The 19,810-nt window shown below is 50.7% G+C and overlaps 1 protein-coding gene across 11 annotated transcripts in view; it reads right to left on the bottom strand.

Annotated features, from left to right (window-relative positions):
* MIER2 (MIER family member 2) overlaps nt 1-19,810 on the bottom strand; it is a 993,207-nt gene that overhangs the window by 25,372 nt on the left and 948,025 nt on the right. The window contains exons 1-2 of one of the 11 annotated variants that reach the window (XM_030935041.1): nt 9,620-9,684; nt 207-297 (exon numbers count right to left, since the gene is read on the bottom strand). In XM_030935041.1, coding sequence (XP_030790901.1) covers nt 207-297; nt 9,620-9,628 — 100 coding nt within the window. In that variant the 5' untranslated portion in view covers nt 9,629-9,684. The other 10 variants (XM_030935046.1, XM_030935039.1, XM_030935042.1 and 7 more) reach the window with 10 other exon arrangements.

Raw genomic sequence — 19,810 nt, 5'->3', positions numbered from 1 at the left:
GGCTCCCTGCCCCTGCTAAAGAACAGGAAGATGGAGTCCTGACCACTCTGCCCCACAGCTCCATCTGAACGGGTGGGAGCTGGGACACCCTGGACTCTGGACGCCAGTGTGCTGGTCCACAGTTCAGCCAGACCCAGCAGGTATTCTGTCTCTCACAGCCACAAATGCCTCGGCGGACTGAGCAGGGGGAGGAGGAAGGAAGGTACCTGCTGTTGTCTGCAAGCCAGGCTCCCCAGGGCACAGGCTGTGCTCGAGGCAGGAGACCACGCGAGGACTCTGCCTCCCCAGCGAGGAGGCCTGCGAAGGAAGAGAGGCAGGGTTAGCTCGGCTGGCCCAAAACCTGCTGCTGGACATCACAGTGCGGCAGCCAAGAGCAAGCGCTGGTCAGAGCCCAGTCCCCGGTGACCCAGGGAAGCGGCTTTGTTTTCGCCTCTGAGGGCTGGGGGGCACTAAGGGCAGCACACGCGTGTGGCCGCCACTCGTCCCGTCTCCCACCAAGGACCACGCACGGGGTGGAGGCGTTCTCGCCCAGGGCAGGACACGCATCATGTGACACTGAAAACTGCCCTCACACAGGCCTACGGTCCTGACCCATGCTGCAACCTGGACGAAGCTCAAGAACAGCATGCACTGGAGGGAAGCCAGACACCAGCGGCCACAGCGGAGGGTCCATTGATACAAAACATCCAGAACAGGCCGATCCACGGACAGAAAGGACAGGGAGAGAGCCAGCGGGAGCGTGACTCTGCCAACGGGGACGGGGCTTCTTCTGGGGATGACGGAATGTTTCAGAATCAGATAGAGGGGATGGCTGCAGGGCCATGAATACACTAAAAATCAATGAATTATAAACTTTAAAATGGGTATACTTTATAGTTTGTCAATCACCTCAATTTTTTTTATAAAAAGGCAAACAAAACCATTATAAGTTACCACTATCACAATGTTCAATATCTTTCTTTTTTTTCTCTTTGAGACAGAGCCTTGCTCTGTCCCCCAGGCTGGAATGCTGTGGCACCATCTCAGCTCACTGCAACCTCCGCCTCCCGGGTTCAGGTGATTCTCCTGTCTCAGCCTCCCGAGTAGCTGGGACTACAGGTGCCCGCCACCTCGCCCGGCTAGTTTCTGTATTTTTACTACAGACGGGGTTTCACCATGTTGCCCAGGCTGGTCTCAAACTCCTGACCTCGTGATCCACCCGCTTCGGCCTCCCAAAGTGCTGGGATGACAGGTGTGAGCCACCACAAGAAGCCACGATCTCTCTCATGTACATAAACACAGAAACTCTCAACAACATACTAGCAAACTGAGCCCTACCACATCTAAAGAGGCTTGCAAGCCGTGACCAAGTAAGATTCATCGCAGGGAGGCGAGGTCGATTTCACATCCACAAGTCAGTTAATTAATAACATCATGTCAATAAAATAAAGACCAAAGCACAGGATCATCTGAACATACCCAATCCAACAAAACCCCACACACTTCATAATGAAAAACGCCCAACAGACAAGGGAGCTTCTCAACCTGACAAAGGGCGTCTCGGACAAGCCCACACTTACCACCGCCCTCAACGGTCACAGGCTGCTTTCTCCTTCACACCACGAGCGAAACGTGTACTCTCACCTCTCGCACTAAACAGAGTGCCGGAGGGGGCAGTCAGCGTAAGAACATCAAATAAAAAGAATCAAGATTGGTAAGGAAGCCAGGCACGCTGGCTCACGCCTGTCATCCCAGCACTTTGGGAGGCCCAGGCGGGCAGATCACTTGAGGTCAGGAGTTCAAGACCAGCCTGGCCAACATGGTGAAACCCTGTCTCTACCAAAAACAAAAAAAAATTAGCCAGGCATTGTGCCATGTGTCTCTAATTCCAGCTACTCAGGAGGCTGAGGCAGGAGAATTGCTTGAACCAGGGAGGCAGAGGTTGCAGTGAGCCGAGATGATGCCAGCCTGGGCAACAGAGCAAGACTCCATCTCAAAAAAAGAAGAAAAAGCCTGGGCGAGGTGGCTCACGCCTATAATCCCAGCACTTTGGGAGGCCGAGGTAGGCAGATCACGAGGTCAACAGATGGAGATCATCCTGGCCAACAAGCTGAAACCCTGTCTCTACTAAAAATATAAAAATTAGCTGGGTGCAGTGGCAAGCGCCTGTAATCACAGTTACTCGGGAGGCTGAGGCAGGAGGATCACTTGAACCCAGGAGGCAGAGGTTGCAGTGAGCCAAAATCGTGGCACTGCACTCCAGCCTGGTGACACAGCAAGACTCAGTGTCAAAAAAAAAAAAAAAAAAGATTGGCAAGGAAGAAGTAAAACTATCTCTGTGCTGGTGCTGGTCACATGATCTAAAAAACTCTTCAGGCCGGGCGCAGGTGGCTCAAGCCTGTAATCCCAGCACTTTGGGAGGCCGAGACGGGCGGATCACCAGGTCAGGAGATCGAGACCATCTTGGCTAACACGGTGAAACCCCATCTCTACTAAAAAATACAAAAAAAAACTAGCCGGGCGAAGTGGTGGGCGCCTGTAGTCCCAACTACTCGGGAGGCTGAGGCAGGAGAATGGCGTAAACCCAGGAGGCGGAGCTTGCAGTGAGCTGAGATCCGGCCACTGTACTCCAGCCCGGGCGACAGAGCGAGACTCCGTCTCAAAAAAAAAAAAAAAAAAAAAAAAAAAAAAACTCTTCAAACTAAAGTGAGTTCAGCAAGGATGTAGTACACAAAATCAGTACATACAAATCCATTTTATTTCTATATAAAAGCAACAAATACAAAAAGAACAATGCCATTTACAATAGCATCAAGAGAAGTGTGAAATGTGTAGAGTACTCTGAGTGAGCAAAGCAGTGTTAGAAGGAAGATCTAAGGGAATGAAAAGGCATCCCACGTTCATGGCTGGGAAGACAACATTAAGACGGCAACACCCCCACTGACTGACACATTCAACACCATCTCTATCAGAACCCTAGTTGGCTTCTTTGTAGAAACCCACAAGCCGACTCCAAAAAGCAAATGGAAGCTCAAGGTACCCAAAACAGCCCAAACAATCTTGACACAATACTTCCCGATTGCAAAATTCACCACAAAGCCACAGCAAAAACAGTGTGGTACTGCCATAAGGACAGCACAAAGATCAAAGAACTGGAACTGAGAATCCAGAAACACACTCACACATTCACAGTCAACTGGATTTCAACAAGGGCATCAAACACTTCCATGGGGAATGAACAGTCTTTAACAAATGGTGCTGGGACAGTTGAATATCCACGTGCAAAAGAAAGAAGTTGGACCCCATCTCACACCATATGCAAAAATTACCTCAAAATGGATCAAAGGTCTTAAATATAAGAGCTAAAACCATACAACTTTTAGGAGAAAATATATGGATAAATATTTGCAACCTTTTGATTGAATCTACAAATGTAGGGGGAAAAAATTGTGACCCTGGATTTGGCAATGGTTTCTTAGATACGACACCAAAATCACAAGTGACCAAAAACAAACAAACAAAAACGGATAAACTTCACCAAAATTAAAAACTTCTGTGCTTCAAAGGACGCTACCAAGAAAGTGAAAGGACGACTCAGGGAGTAGGAGAAAATACCTGCAAAATCATCTATCCGATAAGGAACTTGTTCTCAGAATATATACAAAGCTTTTACAACTCAACGAGGAGAAGATAATCCCATTGAAAAATGGGCAAAGGATCTGAACAGACATTTCTCCAAAGAGAGCACACAAATGGCCAATAAGCACAGGAAAAGATGCTCAAAGTAAATCAGGGAAAAGCACGCAAAATCCACACTGAGACCACTTCCTCATCAGAGAATAACTGCGCTCAAAAAGACAGATAATAACAAGTGTTGGCAAGAATGTGGACAAGCTGGAACTCTCCTGTGCCAGCTGGTGAGAATGTTAAAATAATGCAGCCACTTTGCAAAACAGTCCAGCAACTCCTCCAAAAGTTAACTAGTATTTAACCATGCGGCCCAGGTCAGGGTCCTAATATCCATCAGCTGACAAAAACAAAACAAAGGTCTAGCAATCGGGCACAGGAAGGACGCACTGACAGACTACCACGTGGACATATCTCAAAAGACTCCTGCTCCTGAAAACAGCCAGACACGAAAGGCCATGTATCGTATGACTCATTTTATCCCAAATGTCTAGAACAGGCAAATCCGTGGAGACAGAAAATGGATTCCTGGTGGAAAGGGGCTGGGGGTCGATGTGGGGTTTGGGGAGTGACCACTAAGGGGTGTGGGGTTCCTTTTGGGGTGATGAAAATGTTCTAAAATTGACTGTGATGGTGGCTGCACCACTCGATGAATACACGAACAACCACGGAACTGGACACATTAAAATGGTGAACTGTATGGTGAACGAATTACACCTCAGTAAAGCTGTTGCCAAAAAGAGTAGATTAAAATATTTAACGAAGTTTAAAAACTCGTGTAGTAAGAATTTCAATGTTTCTTCACGGGTCCTCAGAGGTGGTATAATCATTGCCTTCGTAAGAAAAACAAGGAACCAAGCTCAAAGAGAGAGAGTCCGTTACCCAAGCTCACACAGCGAGTTACGTGGTGCAGTTACAAAGTGGAGCTCAGGCCGGCGGCTGGCAAACCCTTTCCCGCCCGTCACACTGGGGAGCACAAAGGGGAGCACCACTGACCCTTGAACAATGCGGGGGTTACAGGTGCCAACCCTCCACACGGGTGAAAACCCCTGCATAACTTCTGACCCCCCAAAACTTGATTAATAGCCTCCTGTTGGTCGGGAGCATTACTGGTAACACCAACAGTTGATAACCACGTATTTCGCATGTTGTATTATGTACTGTATTCTCACAAAAAAAGGAAACTACAGAAAAAGTTATGAACAAAATTGTCAGGAAGAGAAAGTATATTCCCTATTCACCAAGTGGAAGTGGACCATCCCAAACGTCTTCGTCCTCCTCATCTTCACGCTCAGCAGGCTGAGGAGGAAGAGGAGGGGTTGGTCCTGCTGTCTCGGGTGGCACAGGTGGAAGGAAATCCACATATCAGTGACCCGTGCAGTTCAAACCGTGAGGGTCAAGGGTCAACTGTCCAGCAAAGCCACAGAAGGGAGCTGGGGCAGTCACTGGGCCTGGAGTGACTCTGGCAACAAGGCCGGCAAGGACCAAGGAGAAGTGGAGAGTGACGCCACCCGTCCGACTTCAGGAAGCTGTGGAGAGTGACGCCACCCATCCGACTTCAGGAAGCTGTGGAGAGTGACGCCACCCGTCCGACTTCAGGAAGCTGTGGAGAGTGACGCCACCCGTCCGACTTCAGGAAGCTGTGGAGACTGACGCCACCCGTCCGACTTCAGGAAGCTGTGGAGACTGACGCCACCCGTCCGACTTCAGGAAGCTGTGGAGACTGACACCACCCGTCCGACTTCAGGAAGCTGAGCTCGGTGCTGGCAGAGGGCACACAGAAGGCAGAGGGAAGGAAGAGCCAGCAGGGCCCCCAGTGGGAAGGGGCCACAGGGACTGGAAGCAAGTGGCACAGAGCGCATGGCAGCTGCAGGGGCAATTCACGCCTCCTGCTGGGGTTGGTCCGGGTCCGACCAAGATGGCCTCACCTCTTTCAGGACACAGCAGGTGGCCACCGGCCCACAACCACTCTGCACAGCCACACACGGTGTGACGCCACAGTGAAAGCATCCTAAGTGACCTCTGCAATCACGCGCGGGTCCTCTCTAGGACCCTCTGGGTAGGGGTCGAAGACAGGCTCTCTGGGCAACAGTTCCTGCCTCAGTCAGGGGCTGGCTTTCTACTCCTGCAACCAGGAGCCTAACAAGGGGAGGGCAGGCGACCACATCAAACGAGGCCCCAGTCCGGAAGGCGAGTTGACAACAGCCCCGCAGGCTCCAGATCCACACCGAGCCCGCGGAGAGGCGGTCTGCAGGGTCTGAGGAGGATCTGGCCCTTATCTGACTTGCCATTTAACAGGAGAGCTAAGGCAGAGGAGGGCCAAGCAGGAAGCGGCTGGGAACGACAGAAAGGGCCACCGACAGGGAGGCTCTGAGCAGCCTGGGATCCCCAAGTTCATTTCCAGGTGACTCCAAGCTCCTGGAACTTAACGCGGAATACGGACTTCATGGATCTTCTTCCTCCCGCTGCCCCTGCCTGGTGTCCAGGTGCAAGTCTACTCTCAAAGCGGGTTCCCAGGGACCCTATTTCACTCACTGAGAACACTCCACATGCTTCCCTCTGAGTTCACTCCCAGGAAAGACAAAGTCCTCTGTTTTGTCAAAGTGGAAGCAGGAAAACGATAGGGAGCAGGCCAAGGGTATTCCAGGCAACAAAAAAAGCAAAGGAAGCGCAAACAGCATTCTAGAAACAAGGTCCAGAGGACAACAGGCCACAGACCCAGGCGTCCACCAGGGTCTTCAGGGAGCAGAAGCAGCAGCAGCCACTCAGCATAAAGACTGCACCAGAGGCCGGGCCCAGTGGCTCAAGCCTGTAATCCCAGCACTTTGGGAGGCCGAGACGGGCGGATCACGAGGTCAAGAGATCGAGACCATCCTGGCTAACACAGTGAAACCCCGTCTCTACTAAAAAAATACAAAAAACTAGCCGGGCGAGGTGGCGGGCGCCTGTAGTCCCAGCTACTCGGGAGGCTGAGGCAGGAGAATGGCGTAAACCCGGGAGGCGGAGCTTGCAGTGAGCTGAGAACTAGCCACTGCACTCCAGCCCGGGCGACAGAGCGAGACTCCGTCTCAAAAAAAAAAAAAAAGACTGCACCAGAGGCCTGAGTGCAGAGCACAGACCAGCCCTTCTCCCAGGGCAGCCCCCACAGGTGTAGCGTGCACCAGAAAACACAAGGGGCCGCCCTTGTAAGCTTAACCCCAAATGACAGGGTGACAGGTTCCATTCACCAAGATGGCTGCACCTAACCCTCCCACGCCACAAGCTCTCTCCCCAGTGTGACTGGAACCTCCTTCTCCTGAGACCATGATTGACCCTCCTCCCCATCCACACCAACTCAAGTGCCAGGCCCTTGCTGGACCGCCCAGCACCCCACTCCTCCGTCTGACCAACGTTCCCTGGGCGCCCACTCTGGGCTCAGCAAGGCAGTGGCGAGGTGGTTAACCCGAGAAACAAGTTCCACCTGCCGCCACCCACATGGCGTTGCTGGTTTTGGACACAGGTAACAAACGAGTGGACGTCTTTGGCACCGAGAAGAGAAAACAGGGCACAGGGTCTCTGCAACTGCGGGTCAGGGAAGGCCCAGGGGGCCTGAGTAGAGGTTGAACCATTCGTTGGCAGCGCCCAAAGGGGTAGAGTGCACCAGCAAACAGGAGCCCAGGGCCCTAGAGTTGGGGGTCAGTGGGGACCACCCCGCAGGGCTGCGGGACTCAGCAAGGAGGACCATTTTATCCCAGGGAGCATGAAAAGCCATGGATGGTTTTAGGCAAGAGCACAATGTGGTGCTCTTAGGTTTTTTAAAGATTAATCTAGTAGAGCATGAAGCATTCCCGTCTGCCACTCTGGTGCTTATGATTATTCTGGGATACTGATACATAATAAAGTAACTGGTACGGATTATGTGCTATTAAGTTACAAATTGCCATTTTTATGGGTTAAAAACAGTGGAATACTGTCAACTTCACAAGGTTCAACTTGTATGTACAAGCCATTGTGGCAGGACCTCATCAGACCTCCTAGCTCTGAAGACCAACCATTAACTTCCCATTTCAGAGATGAGGAAAAGGAAGTTCTGTGTCACTGAGCAACCTGCCCAAGACCATAGAGAACAAGTCCGGTGGTCAGAGAGGCTGCCACGGCTCCTCACGCTCAGCACCCTCACCCTTGTTGGTCCGAACCCATCCACGTCTCTCTCTGACCAGACTCTGCATCCCTGTAGCACAGGCCCCGTCGGCTCCATTCACTGCGAGATCCTCAGGCTGAGGACAGAGCGGGACCGCCTTAGAAAATCAAATCAAATTCACTTGACAGGGCACCACCCCAAACTGCAAAACAGGGTTACCAGGAGCAGCCAGACCACGAGGAGCTCAGCCCAGGGCAGGACGGAACAGCCACATGGCAGGTCTGGGGGAGGCTGGCTTGGGAGTCTGACTTGTGCCATCCCAGACACGGAGCTACCTGTGAGGCCATGTGTGTTGCCCAAATGCCATCCCACTCCCAGCAAAGATGCCAGGAGCACAACTCATTGGACCACCACGTTGCTGCAGGGCCACTGGGAGACGCAGCTTCTGCCTCCAAGCCTGGAGATCAGCCACCATCAGCATGGGGACTCAGTCTCTCTAAACGTCTCCTCCAAAAGGACTAACTCTCGATGAAGGAACTGGCTGGTGAGATCTGGCCTAGCATCGAGACACCTACACCGTCTTTGGCACAAACACAGGGCCTGTTACTGCCCCTGAGGTCGTCACCAGGGGGAGAGAATGGCCAGGCCTGCCTTCCACAACACCCACTCGTATGGTGCCAAGACATAAACACGCAACGTGGCACCACGGCCAGGCCGCAGTTCCAATCCCGGCTGCCCATGAGGCGGCTGTGCCTGGCTGGGTGGGCACCTTTTCCTATGGGCCCCTGCGGCCCAGAGAGGATCCGCTCTTGAGTCTGCCTGCCTGTCTCAACTTCTGCACACAGAAGTCATGCACTGAGTCCCACGGACTGCGCACCTCGCAGCCGCCGCGCCTTCGCCTACATTATCTCTTTCCATCTTCACCAGGACCCTCTAAGGTGAAAGTAGGTCCACACAGGCTCATCCACCACTCCAAAATCAAAAAAAGCTCCAAAAGCGAAAGTTTCTTCCTTCCTGGTTTGACCTGACACGAAGCTATCTGTTGTCTTATCCTAGACAGTCCTAGGTGGGTGTGATCAAACATCACCGTCCAAAATCCCACAGATCCTCAAATCGGAAAAATTCTAGATTCCAAAACATAGCTGGCCCCCGGCTTGTTTCCAGGACGAGGGAGGAGGCTCCAGAAGTAACTTCGTGCCCGGGAGAGGCTGGTCCAACTCTGCTGAGATCAGCCCGACGCTCTCTAGGCCCCGGCGGACCCACCCACCCTGCGCCCAGTTTGTGCCAGGCAGGTCCGCGTCGAGGGTTCAAATCCCGCCTGGGGTCTGACCCAGCCCTGCCAGGGGGCTCGCGGGCGGCGGAGGCGCGGTGGGTCCACCGGGATCCCGACGAGGAGCGCGGGGCGCCTGGCGGCCCCAGCACTTGGCAAAGTTGGCAAACGCGCGGGAGGGGAGGCCTGCGCGCCGCGGGGCCGTGGCCGGGGCCGGGAGTCGGACCCTGGAGCTGGGCCGCGCGCCCACCGGACCCCAGACCCCGGCCCCGCCCCGCGTCCCTCCCCTCCCCCACTCCGGCCCCCGCCCGCCCCGCGCCGCCGCGCCTGCGCACTGCAGCCCGCGATGTGGCAGCCGGGGGAGTGGGGGGGGCCGGGCCGGGGGCGGCCGCCGATGGAGCCCCGCGCCCCTCCGGCCCCGGAAGGGCCAGGCGCCCCGGCCAGCCTCCGAGCTCCAGAGCGGGGCTCTCCGTCCCCGAGGCCCACTGCGAGGCCGAGCCACCGCGGCGGGGGGCGCGGACGCGCGGGGGCGGGGGGCCGGCTCCCCCGGCCCGCTCACTCACCTCCGCCATGGCCGTGTGTGCGCGGGAGGCGGCGGCCGCACCGGGATCCCCGGATGCGGGGCCGCGCACTCATTGGCTGTGGAGCCTGGAGGGCGGGGTCGGGGCGGAGCCTGGAGGGGGCGGAGAGCGGGCCGGGCGCGTAGTAGGTGCGCGGGCGCGGGCGCGCAGCCGAGCGTAGCCGGCGGCTTCTGGCGAGCTAGCCATGTCTTCCCGGCCGTCTCTGCTGGACCCCGGCCTTGGCCTTGGCGGAGGAGGATGCATTCCATAAAAATACGAATTCCTGATAATCACACCTGCGTGGGGACCACGTGGTCCCGTGTGACCTCTCCAGTCCCTTGGGTGCTCGCTGTTAATACCCCGCGTTGCAGACTAGGAAACTGAGGCCCAGGGCGACTGGCCACCCAGAGTGTCAGTGATAGAGCCAGAATCGGTGTCCGGCCGGCTTGGTTCTGGAACTTTCTGCACTTTTGCACCCATGATGAGCAAACTAGCGCGCGGAGGAACCAATCGGGGAGCTTGAGAATGTGCACCCGCCGGAGGGGTTTTAGAAACGGCGGCTCTGCGCCAGACAGCCCAAGGCGGGAGGCAGGGAGGTGGGCTTGACTCCAGGGCCATTTGGCTCTGCAGCCCGTCGTCGTTTCGCAGATTGAACATTTCTGGAACACGTGCACGTTCTGATCCTGTGCTAGGTTGGGGGGTGGGGGGGATTTGATGGAGACAGCCCTAAGGCCTGTCTTCAGGGCGTTTAGAGGGGAGGATGGGAGGGCAAGGACCCGCCACACTTTAAATTTGAGACACATAAGTGAATTTTCGGGGCGCACGATGCAGAGAGAGGATAGGAAGCGAGGGGGCCGTGAAGAGGCAGGGGCCAGGTGGGAGATGTGGGGCCTGGACCAGAGTGCAGAGAGACTTGGGAAGGTGGACACCACACGACTCGCTGATGGAGCAAAGCTGGACCGAGTGAAGGATGGCCTCCAGATGTGTGGCTTGCACAAATGAGTGGAGGGCGGTTCCTACTGAGGCCAGGAAGAAGGGAATTGGGGACCAGGAAGAAGGGAATTGGGGACCAGGAAGAAAGGAATGAGTCTCATTCATGTTTCCCAGTGATCGGCCAGTGAATAGTGAGAAGTTGACATGCACCACCCTTGATGCCTGATACAGAAGCATTACTCAGTCCTCTGAGAATTCACCAACCAAGAGATAGAAGAACCACTCTGGAGGGGTCTACCCTCACTCCTTTTTTGGTTTACATCATTCAGATTGAGGGTTCTGGCCCTCGTGTTCAAGAGTCCTCACTGATTTGTGCAACAGTTGGTTCCTTTATTTTTCATTTATTATTATTAATTCAGTCATTCAGTGAACTAAACACAGATATTGTGCAGTCCTCAACTGGGTGCTGGGTAGCCAGAGGTCCTGTGAAGCAGGGAAAAGCATGAACAGATAGGAGTGAGGTGCTGTGCTGAGGAGCTGAAGACAAGGGCTTGGGTCCGCCTGGCACAACCAGAGAAGACTCCTAGGAGAGGGCTTGGCAAGAATCATCACATAGATGTCAAATGAGGACTTGGGTGAAGCAAAGGGTATTGTGGTCTGGTATGGTGACTCATACCCGTAGTCCTAACACTTAGGGAGGCAGAAGTGGGGGGATCACTTGAGTTTGAGACCAGCCTGGGCAACATGGTGAAACCCTGTCTCTACTAAAAATACAAAAATTATCCGTACGTGGTGCGAGTGCCCATAATCCCAGCAACTCTGTGGAGGCTAAGGCAGGGGAATCACTTGAACCCGGGAGGCAGAGGTTGCAGTGAGCTAAGATCACTGCACTCCAGCCTGAGAAACAGAGTGAGACACTTTTTTTATTTTTATTTATTTATTTTTTTTGAGATGGAGTCTCACTCTGTCACCCAGGCTCTAGTGCAGTGGCACAATCTTGGCTCACTGCAAGCTCTGCCTCCCGGGTTCACCCCGTTCTCCTGCCTCAGCCTCCCAAGTAGTTGGGACTACAGGCGCCCACCACCACACCCAGCTAATTTTTTTGTATTTTTAGTAGAGTCGGGGTTTCACCATGTTAGCCAGGATGGTCTTGATCTCCTGACCTCGTGATCCACCCGCCTTGGCCTCCCAAAGTGCTGGGATTACAGGCGTGAGCCACCGCGCCTGGCCTCAGAGTGAGACACTGTTTAAAAAAAAAAAAAAACTTTAAAAATTAGGGGGCACGATGGTAACACGCCTGCAGTCCCAGCTATTCCAGAGGCCGAGGTGGGAGGATCTCTTGAGCCCAGGAGGTCGAGGCTGCAGTGAGCAGTGATTGTGCCACTGCACCCCAGCCCAGGCAACAGAGTGAGACCTGTCTCAAAAAAAAAAAAAGTGAAGGATATTTTAAGGTCTGAAAGTCTGTCTCCGTAGACTTAGTCGCAGTGGAGAAATGAGGCCACTTTTGGGAGGGTGATAGAACTCAGCATCCCTGGTGAAGGGCAGATGCACACCATGTGCACCTGGATGTGGTGTCCAGAGCAGAACACGGCATCACTGAATCCAGCCAGGAATGCACAACCCGTATCTACATATGAGGAAATTTCAGACAAACCCAAATAAAGAATAAGGAACATTCTGTTAAACGAGAGGGACTGTATTCTTCAAAAATGTTAATGCCACAGCCGGGTGTGGTAGCGGGCACCTGTAATCCCAGCTACTCAGAGGCTGAGGCAGGAGAATCGCTTGAACCCAGGAGGCAGAGGTTGCAGTGAGCTGAGATCACACCACTACACTCCAGCCTGGGTGACAAGAGCAAAACTCCATCTCAAAACAAAACAGGCCAAGTGCGGTGGCCTGTAATCCCAGCACTTTGGGAGGCTGAAGCAGGCAGATCGCAGATCACGAGGTCAGGAGTTCAAGACCAGTCTGACTAGCATGGTGAAACCTCATCTCTACTAAAATAATACAAAAATTAGCCGAGTGTGGTGGTGCACACCTGTAGTCCCAATTACTCGGGAGGCTGAGGCAAGAGAATCACTTGAACCCGGGAGGCGGAGGTTGCAGTGAGCCAAGATCATGCCACTGCACTCCAGCCTGGGTGACAGAGCAAGACTCTGTCTCAAAAACAACAACCACCACAAAAATGTTAATGCCAGAAAAAATAAACCTGTGAAAATAGTTTTGGTGTTTTTTTTGTTTTGTTTTGTTTTGTTTTTGAGACGGTGTCTCACTCTGTCACCCAGGCTGGAGTGCAGTGGCACAATCTAGGCTCATTGCAAGCTCCACCTCCGAGGTTCACTCCATTCTCCTGCCTCAGCCTCCCAAGTAGCTGGGATTACAGGTGTGCGCCACCACACCTGGCTAATTTTTGTATTTTTAGTAGAGACGGGGTTTCACCGTGTTAGCCAGGATGGTCTTGATCTCCTGACCTCGTGATCCGCCCACCTCAGCCTCCCAAAATGCTGGGATTACAGGCGTGAGCCACCGCGCCCGGCCTATGTAAATCTTTTAGTAATGTCAAGTAACTGATCCTGGATGGATCCAGCAGTGGAGGGGAAAATGCTACAAAGGACATTATCAAGTCAGCTGATGAAGTTGGAGTTCAGATGTAGATTAAAAGATGGCATTAATGTCGAATTTACTGAAATCAGTAACTGTTCCTGTGCTTCCATAAGACAATGCTCTTATTTGAAAATTTACACTGAAGCCTATAGGGGAAAAGTGCCATGTTATATGTAACTTGCTCTAAAATGGTTCAGAAAACCATTTCATTTTATTTCTAAGTGCACAGAAAAATGATGAGGTGAACAAGGCAGTGAGTGTGGAAATGGGTGTGGAGCTTTTTTTTTGTTTTTTTGTTTTTTTGCGAGACAGGCTCTCGCTCTCTCGCCCAGGCTGGAGTGCAGTGGTGCGAGCTCAGTTCACTGCCACCTCCGCCTCCCGGGTTCAAGCGACTATCCCGCCTCAGCCTCCTGAGTAGCTGCGATTACAGATGCGCGCCACCACGCCCAGCTTACATGTGTCTTTTAGTGGAGACTGGGTTTTACCACGTTGGCCAAGCTGGTCTCAAACTCCTGACCTCAAGTGATCCGCCCGCCTCGGCCCCCCAAAGTGCTGGGATTTACAGATGTGAGCCACCGTGCCCGGCCGGTACAGAGGGTTTCTACTATACTCATTCTTGCAATTATTCCATGAGCATAAAATAAAGTAAAACGCAGAAAATACGGCCGGGCGCGGTGGCTCAAGCCTGTAATCCCAGCACTTTGGGAGGCCGAGACGGGCGGATCACGAGGTCAGGAGATCGAGACCATCCTGGCTAACACCGTGAAACCCCGTCTCTACTAAAAATACAAAAAAACTAGCCGGGCGAGGTGGCGGCGCCTGTAGTCCCAGCTACTCGGGAGGTTGAGGCAGGAGAATGGCGTGAACCCGGGAGGCGGAGCTTGCAGTGAGCTGAGATCCAGCCACTGCACTCCAGCCCGGGCGACAGAGCAAGACTCCGCCTCAAAAAAAAAAAAAAAAAAAAAAAAAACGCAGAAAATAAAGAGCAGTGAATCTTGAGCAGCGACCTTAAGAGGAGAGGCTGGAGAGGGTGCCCTTGGCCGTGGCACAGTGGTCTGAGCGGACACCTCATGTTGGAGGAGATACGCCTGCATGTGCCTCCACTCAAGCCTCCCTGTTTCTTCTCTGCCTGGTGCGGGCAGCTGCCAGGTTTGACAGAGGCGTGGTGTCCCGGGATGAGGGTCCAGGTCACCACATCGCTACGCCTCTTGGAGCAGACGGACAAGGTGTGGTGGAGCTGAGGGTGATGAATCCATTGCAGCCCCGAGGCAGCAGGGGGCGTCGTAGTTCACCCAAGCAATGTTTTTCTTTCCAATTTTCCCCAGAAAAAGAGGCCTCACAAGATCCTGGAGGGGTGGTGAGTGATGTAGTGGATGCTGGGTGCACCATCAAACCCTCCCCTACACAAGCACTCATTTCCCCCTCTGCTCAGGGTCAAGTGTCCCTCTGAGGAGCTGCCCACATCAGCGACTGGTTGGTACAGATCTAGACTCAGGCACCTGTGACCAACTGGGGTCAACCATGAGGCTGCAGAGCTCCTGCAGGATTGGAGGAGGTTTGGTCATCTCAGCTCGCTCCTCCCTCCCTCCAGCCCTGCTTCCTTCACTCTCTGCCAGGTTTTGACCCCAAGGGTAACCCCCACAATATTCCTGCACATAATCTGTGTCTCAAAGTCTATTTCCTGGAGACCTAACCTGTGCCACAAAACATGAGTCACGTTTTGAAAGGTTTAAAAAAACAAACAAGGCTGGGCGTGGTGGCTCACGCCTGTAATCCCAGCACTTTGGAAGGCTGAGGCGGGCGGATCACGAGGTCAAGAGATCGAGACCAGCCTGGCCAACAGGACGAAAATCCATCTCTACTAAAAATACAAAAATTAGCCGGGCGTGGTGACAGATGCCTGTAGTCCCAGCTACTCGGAAGGCTGAGGCAGGAGAATCGCTTGAACCCGGGAGGCAGAGGTTACAGTGAGCCAAGGTCACACCATTGCATTCCAGCCTGGACGACAGAGCAAGACATCGTCTCAAAAAAAAAAAAAAAGCATCTTAGTCTATTTATGCTGCTGTAATAAAGCACCACGGATGAGGTAGTTTATATATATTTTTTAAAAACACATTTATTTATCACAGTTCTGGAGGCTGGAAAGCCTTGATCAAGGCACTGGCATTTTTGTGTCTGGTGAGAGCCTGGTCTTTGCTCCCAAGATGGTGCCTTCGTACAGCATTTTCCAAAGGGAGGAATGCCGAACCCTCACATGGCAGAAGGGATGGGCAGAGAGTGCTCCCTTTGACCTCGAGCCCTTTTTTTCTTTTTTCTTTCTTTTTTTTTTTTTTTTTTTTGAGATGGAGTTTTGCCTTTGTCACCCAGGCTGTGCAATGGCACGATCTCGGCTCACTGCAACCTCCACCTCCCAGGTTCAAGCAATTCTCCTGCCTCAGCCTCCCAAGAAGCTGGGGTTACAGGCGTGCACCACCACACCAGACTAGTTTTTGTATTTTTAGTAGAGACGGGGTTTCACCATGTTGGCCAGGCTGGTCTGGAACTCCTGACCTCAAGTGATCCACCCTCGCCTCGGCCTCCCAAAGTGCTGAGCTGAGATTACAGGCATGAGTCACTGCCTGGCTGACCTTGAGCCCTTTTATAAGGGTGCTAATCTACTCCTGAGGGCAGAGCCCTGATGACTTAATCACCTGCCAAAGGTCCCACCTTTTAATACAATTGCATTGGGGGTTAAGTTTCAACATGAATTTTGGAGCGACACAGTCATTCAAACCATAGCAAGAAGCGAAACAAATTGAAAATGTAATGTAATGAGAGAGAAGATGGCTATAAAAGAAAATGAATAGAAAAAAAAATAGGGTCAGGTGTGGTGGCTCATACCTGTAATCACAGCACTCTGGGAGACCGAGGTGGGGGATCGCTTGAGCCTAGGAATTCAAGACCAGCCTGGGCGACATAATGAGACCCAATCTCTACCGACAAACAACAACAACGAGAATAACAAATATATACACACACACAAATATATACACACACACAAATATATACACACACACAAATATATACACACACACAAATATATATACACACATATATACACACACAAATATATATACACACACATATATACACACACATATACACACACATATACACACACATATACACACACATATATACACACACAAATATATACACACACACAAATATATACACACACACAAATATATATATACACATATATATATACACACACAAATATATATACACACACATATATACACACACATATACACACACATATATACACACACAAATATATACACCCACAAATATATATATACACACACGTATATATACACACATATATACACACACGTGTACATATATAATATTAAAAGAGAAAATATAAAACAAAAGAAAACAAAACAAAATAGAAAGTGTAAGAAACATGATGAAAAACAAAGATGAAGCATTTATCCTATCAAGAGACTTAAACAAGCTAAACTCAGAAAGGATCACAGGACAAATCTCAACCTCTGGAGCACACGTAGGGGTAAACCTGAGACACAGTGAGTCACAGTGTCCCCGTCCACTAGGCATGGGTGCCTCCTGCCAGCATGCTGGTGGGTGATCTGGCCCCCAGATCCAACTTTAGAATCTGCTTTCTCAAATTCCTTTTGCAGGTCAGAGTCTCCAGGAAGTGAATGCTGAGATAGAGATTTGTATGCAGGAAATTCCGACAGGAGGGCCCTCAGGATGGGCACCTGTGGGGAAGTGCAGGGCAGAGAGAGAAGGGTCTGCAGCACAGGCGCCATGGAGGCTTCGGCTGTGGAGCTGGGCTGGCCCCTCAGAGCTGTCTCCTACGGGGGCACGGGACAAAGGCTCTGTACTTGTGCATTGACCAGTCACTGGGGAGGGAGAGAAGGTGACCATAGGGACCAGCTGTCTTCAGGCAAGGACGGTTCCCAGAGGTACTGTCTTCCAGAGGCTGGAGGACGGGGGCTGAGTTCTGGGGATGATCTTCTGGCTGGTGTGCCACAGCTCCACTACATCTTGTTCTGAGAATTTAAATGGCTTGTATTTTTATTCTAGTGATCACCTTTATTTTTATTTATTTATTTATTTATTTATTTATTTATTTATTTATTTTGAGACGGAGTCTCGCTCTGTGGCCCAGGCTGGAGTGCAGTGGCCGGATCTCAGCTCACTGCAAGCTCCGCCTCCCGGGTTTACGCCATTCTCCTGCCTCAGCCTCCCGAGTAGCTGGGACTACAGGCGCCCGCCACCTCGCCCGGCTAGGTTTTTTGTATTTTTTAGTAGAGACGGGGTTTCACCGTGTTAGCCAGGATGGTCTCGATCTCCTGACCTCGTGATCCGCCTGTCTCGGCCTCCCAAAGTGCTGGGATTACAGGCTTGAGCCACCGCGCCCAGCCATGATCACCTTTATCATTACAATTTCATATAATCTACTTAATTCCATTCCTTCAGACCAACACTATCACGAATGTGATACAATTTAAAATTTTCTAGTAACCACATTAAAAAGGTAAAAAGACACAAGTAAAATTAATTGTAATATGTTATTTAATACAAATATCTATAAAATATTCTTTCCCACATGTAATCAATATAAAATTATTGAGATATTTACACTCTGTTTTCCACAGTGTTCAATCTCTGGTGTGTGTTTTACACTTATAGGACATTGCAATTCAAATTAGCCACATTTTACTTGCCCGAAAACCACATGACTACAAGACTGTACAGTGCAGAATACTTCTGCTTTGCCCTATTCCCTCTCTCCTAAATTACAGTATCCTACTTAATTACATTGATTCTCTTCCTGTTTAACATTATGCGCTTAAATATACTTACATTTCTATTACTGGAATAATCCATTTAAAATAAATTTTTTGATGAGAGAATGTGTATACCTGTACCACTTCCTATTCTCTCTGCCCCCCTCACTTTTGGTTAACCATACCCTTTGTAGTTTAAAGATTTATAACATCTACATTTGTAGCCATTCTTCTTAGATTTGATTTAATGCCAATCCACAAGCCAGATGGACTCAGCGCTCAGCATCAGTTCTCTTGCTGTGGCTTCTCCATTTTCTCTCCGTTGGCTGAAAGTCGTTCTTAAATAGTTTCTTCAGGAAGTTCCTTCAATTCTCGCATGCTCTAAGACATTTGTCTGATGTTTTCATTTTATTATTTATTTTGAGACGGAGTCTCACGCTGTCACCCAGGCTGGAGTGCAGTGGCACAATCTCGGCTCACTGCAACTTCAGCTCACTGCAACCTTGGCTCACTGCAACCTCTTCCTTCTGGGTTCAAGCAATTCTCCTGCCTCAGTCTCCCGAGTAGCTGGGATTACAGGTGCCTGCCACCACACCTGGCTAATTTTTGTATTTTTAGTAGAGATGGGGTTTCACCATGTTGGCCAGGCTGGTCTCAAACTCCTGACCTCAGGTGATCCGCCCACCTCAGCTTCCCAAAGTGCTGGGATTACAGGTGTGAGCCACCGCACTTGGCTGATGTCTTTATTTTTTTAATGACAGTTTGGCTGGGTATAAAATTATTTCTCCAGATCATCTTACTTCAAAATTAAGTCCTCCGGAACTTTGTAGACATTTTTCTACGGACTTCTAGCAATGAATATTGCTGAAATAAAGTCTAGGCTTTTCCCTTTTAAGTCACTTGGTCTTACTATCTTGATGCGCTCAGGTGTAAGCCATTTAGTGTCATTTTTCTTGGGACATGGTGAGTTATTCCAACCTATAGATGAAAATCTTCTTGTATTTCTGGGAAGTTTTCTTAAATTATAAATTTAGATATTTGCTGTATTCCATTATTTTTTATCTCTTCTTTGAGAATATCATTTTTATATATGTAGCATGGTCTTTTTCTAGTTTCCAAATCTTCTCTTTGACCCTTTATGATGATCTGTTATTTTCATATATTGTGTTAGCTTTTGTCAATCCTGTCTTCCATGTCCTTTTACAATTATGTCTTCTGCAACGTCTGTTCTCCTTAAGGCAATTTAGACTTCATTGTAACTAATTTAGACTTTCATTTTTTTCCCTAAATTCTGCAACCTCATGTTAATCTCCTTCTGTTTCCTTTCCATATCTTCTATGAACTCCTGTATTCCTGCTTTGTGATAATTTATTTAAATATTTGGTGATTTTTTTTTTTTTTTTTTGAGACAGAGTCTCACTCTGTCACCCAGGCTGGAGTGCAATGGCGCGATCTTGGCTCACTGCAACCTTCACCTCTTGGGTTCAAGTGATTCTCCTGCCTCAGCCTCCCAAGTAGTTGGGATTACAGGCACCCGCCAACTCGCCCAGCTAATTTCTGTATTTTTAGTAGAGAAATTTTCACCATGTTGACCAGGCTGGTCTTGAATTCCTGACCTCAACAAGTGACCTGCCTGCTTCGGCCTCCCAAAGTGATGGGATTACAGGCATGAGCCACTGCACCTGGCCTGTATTTGGTGATTTTTAAACAATACTTATTTTCTCTGTGACATCTTTATTTCAATCCTACTTTTTTTTTTTTTTTTTGAGAGATGGAGTTTCACTCTTGTTGCCCAGGTTGGAGTGCAATGGCTCAATCTCGGCTCACTGCAACCTCTGCCTCCCAAGTTCAAGCG

This window comes from Rhinopithecus roxellana, chromosome 8 (assembly GCF_007565055.1).
Source record: "Rhinopithecus roxellana isolate Shanxi Qingling chromosome 8, ASM756505v1, whole genome shotgun sequence".
NCBI lineage: Eukaryota > Metazoa > Chordata > Mammalia > Primates > Cercopithecidae > Rhinopithecus > Rhinopithecus roxellana.
The sequence above is the reverse complement of the archived record's forward strand: the minus strand, read 5'-3'. Positions and strand labels throughout refer to the sequence as shown.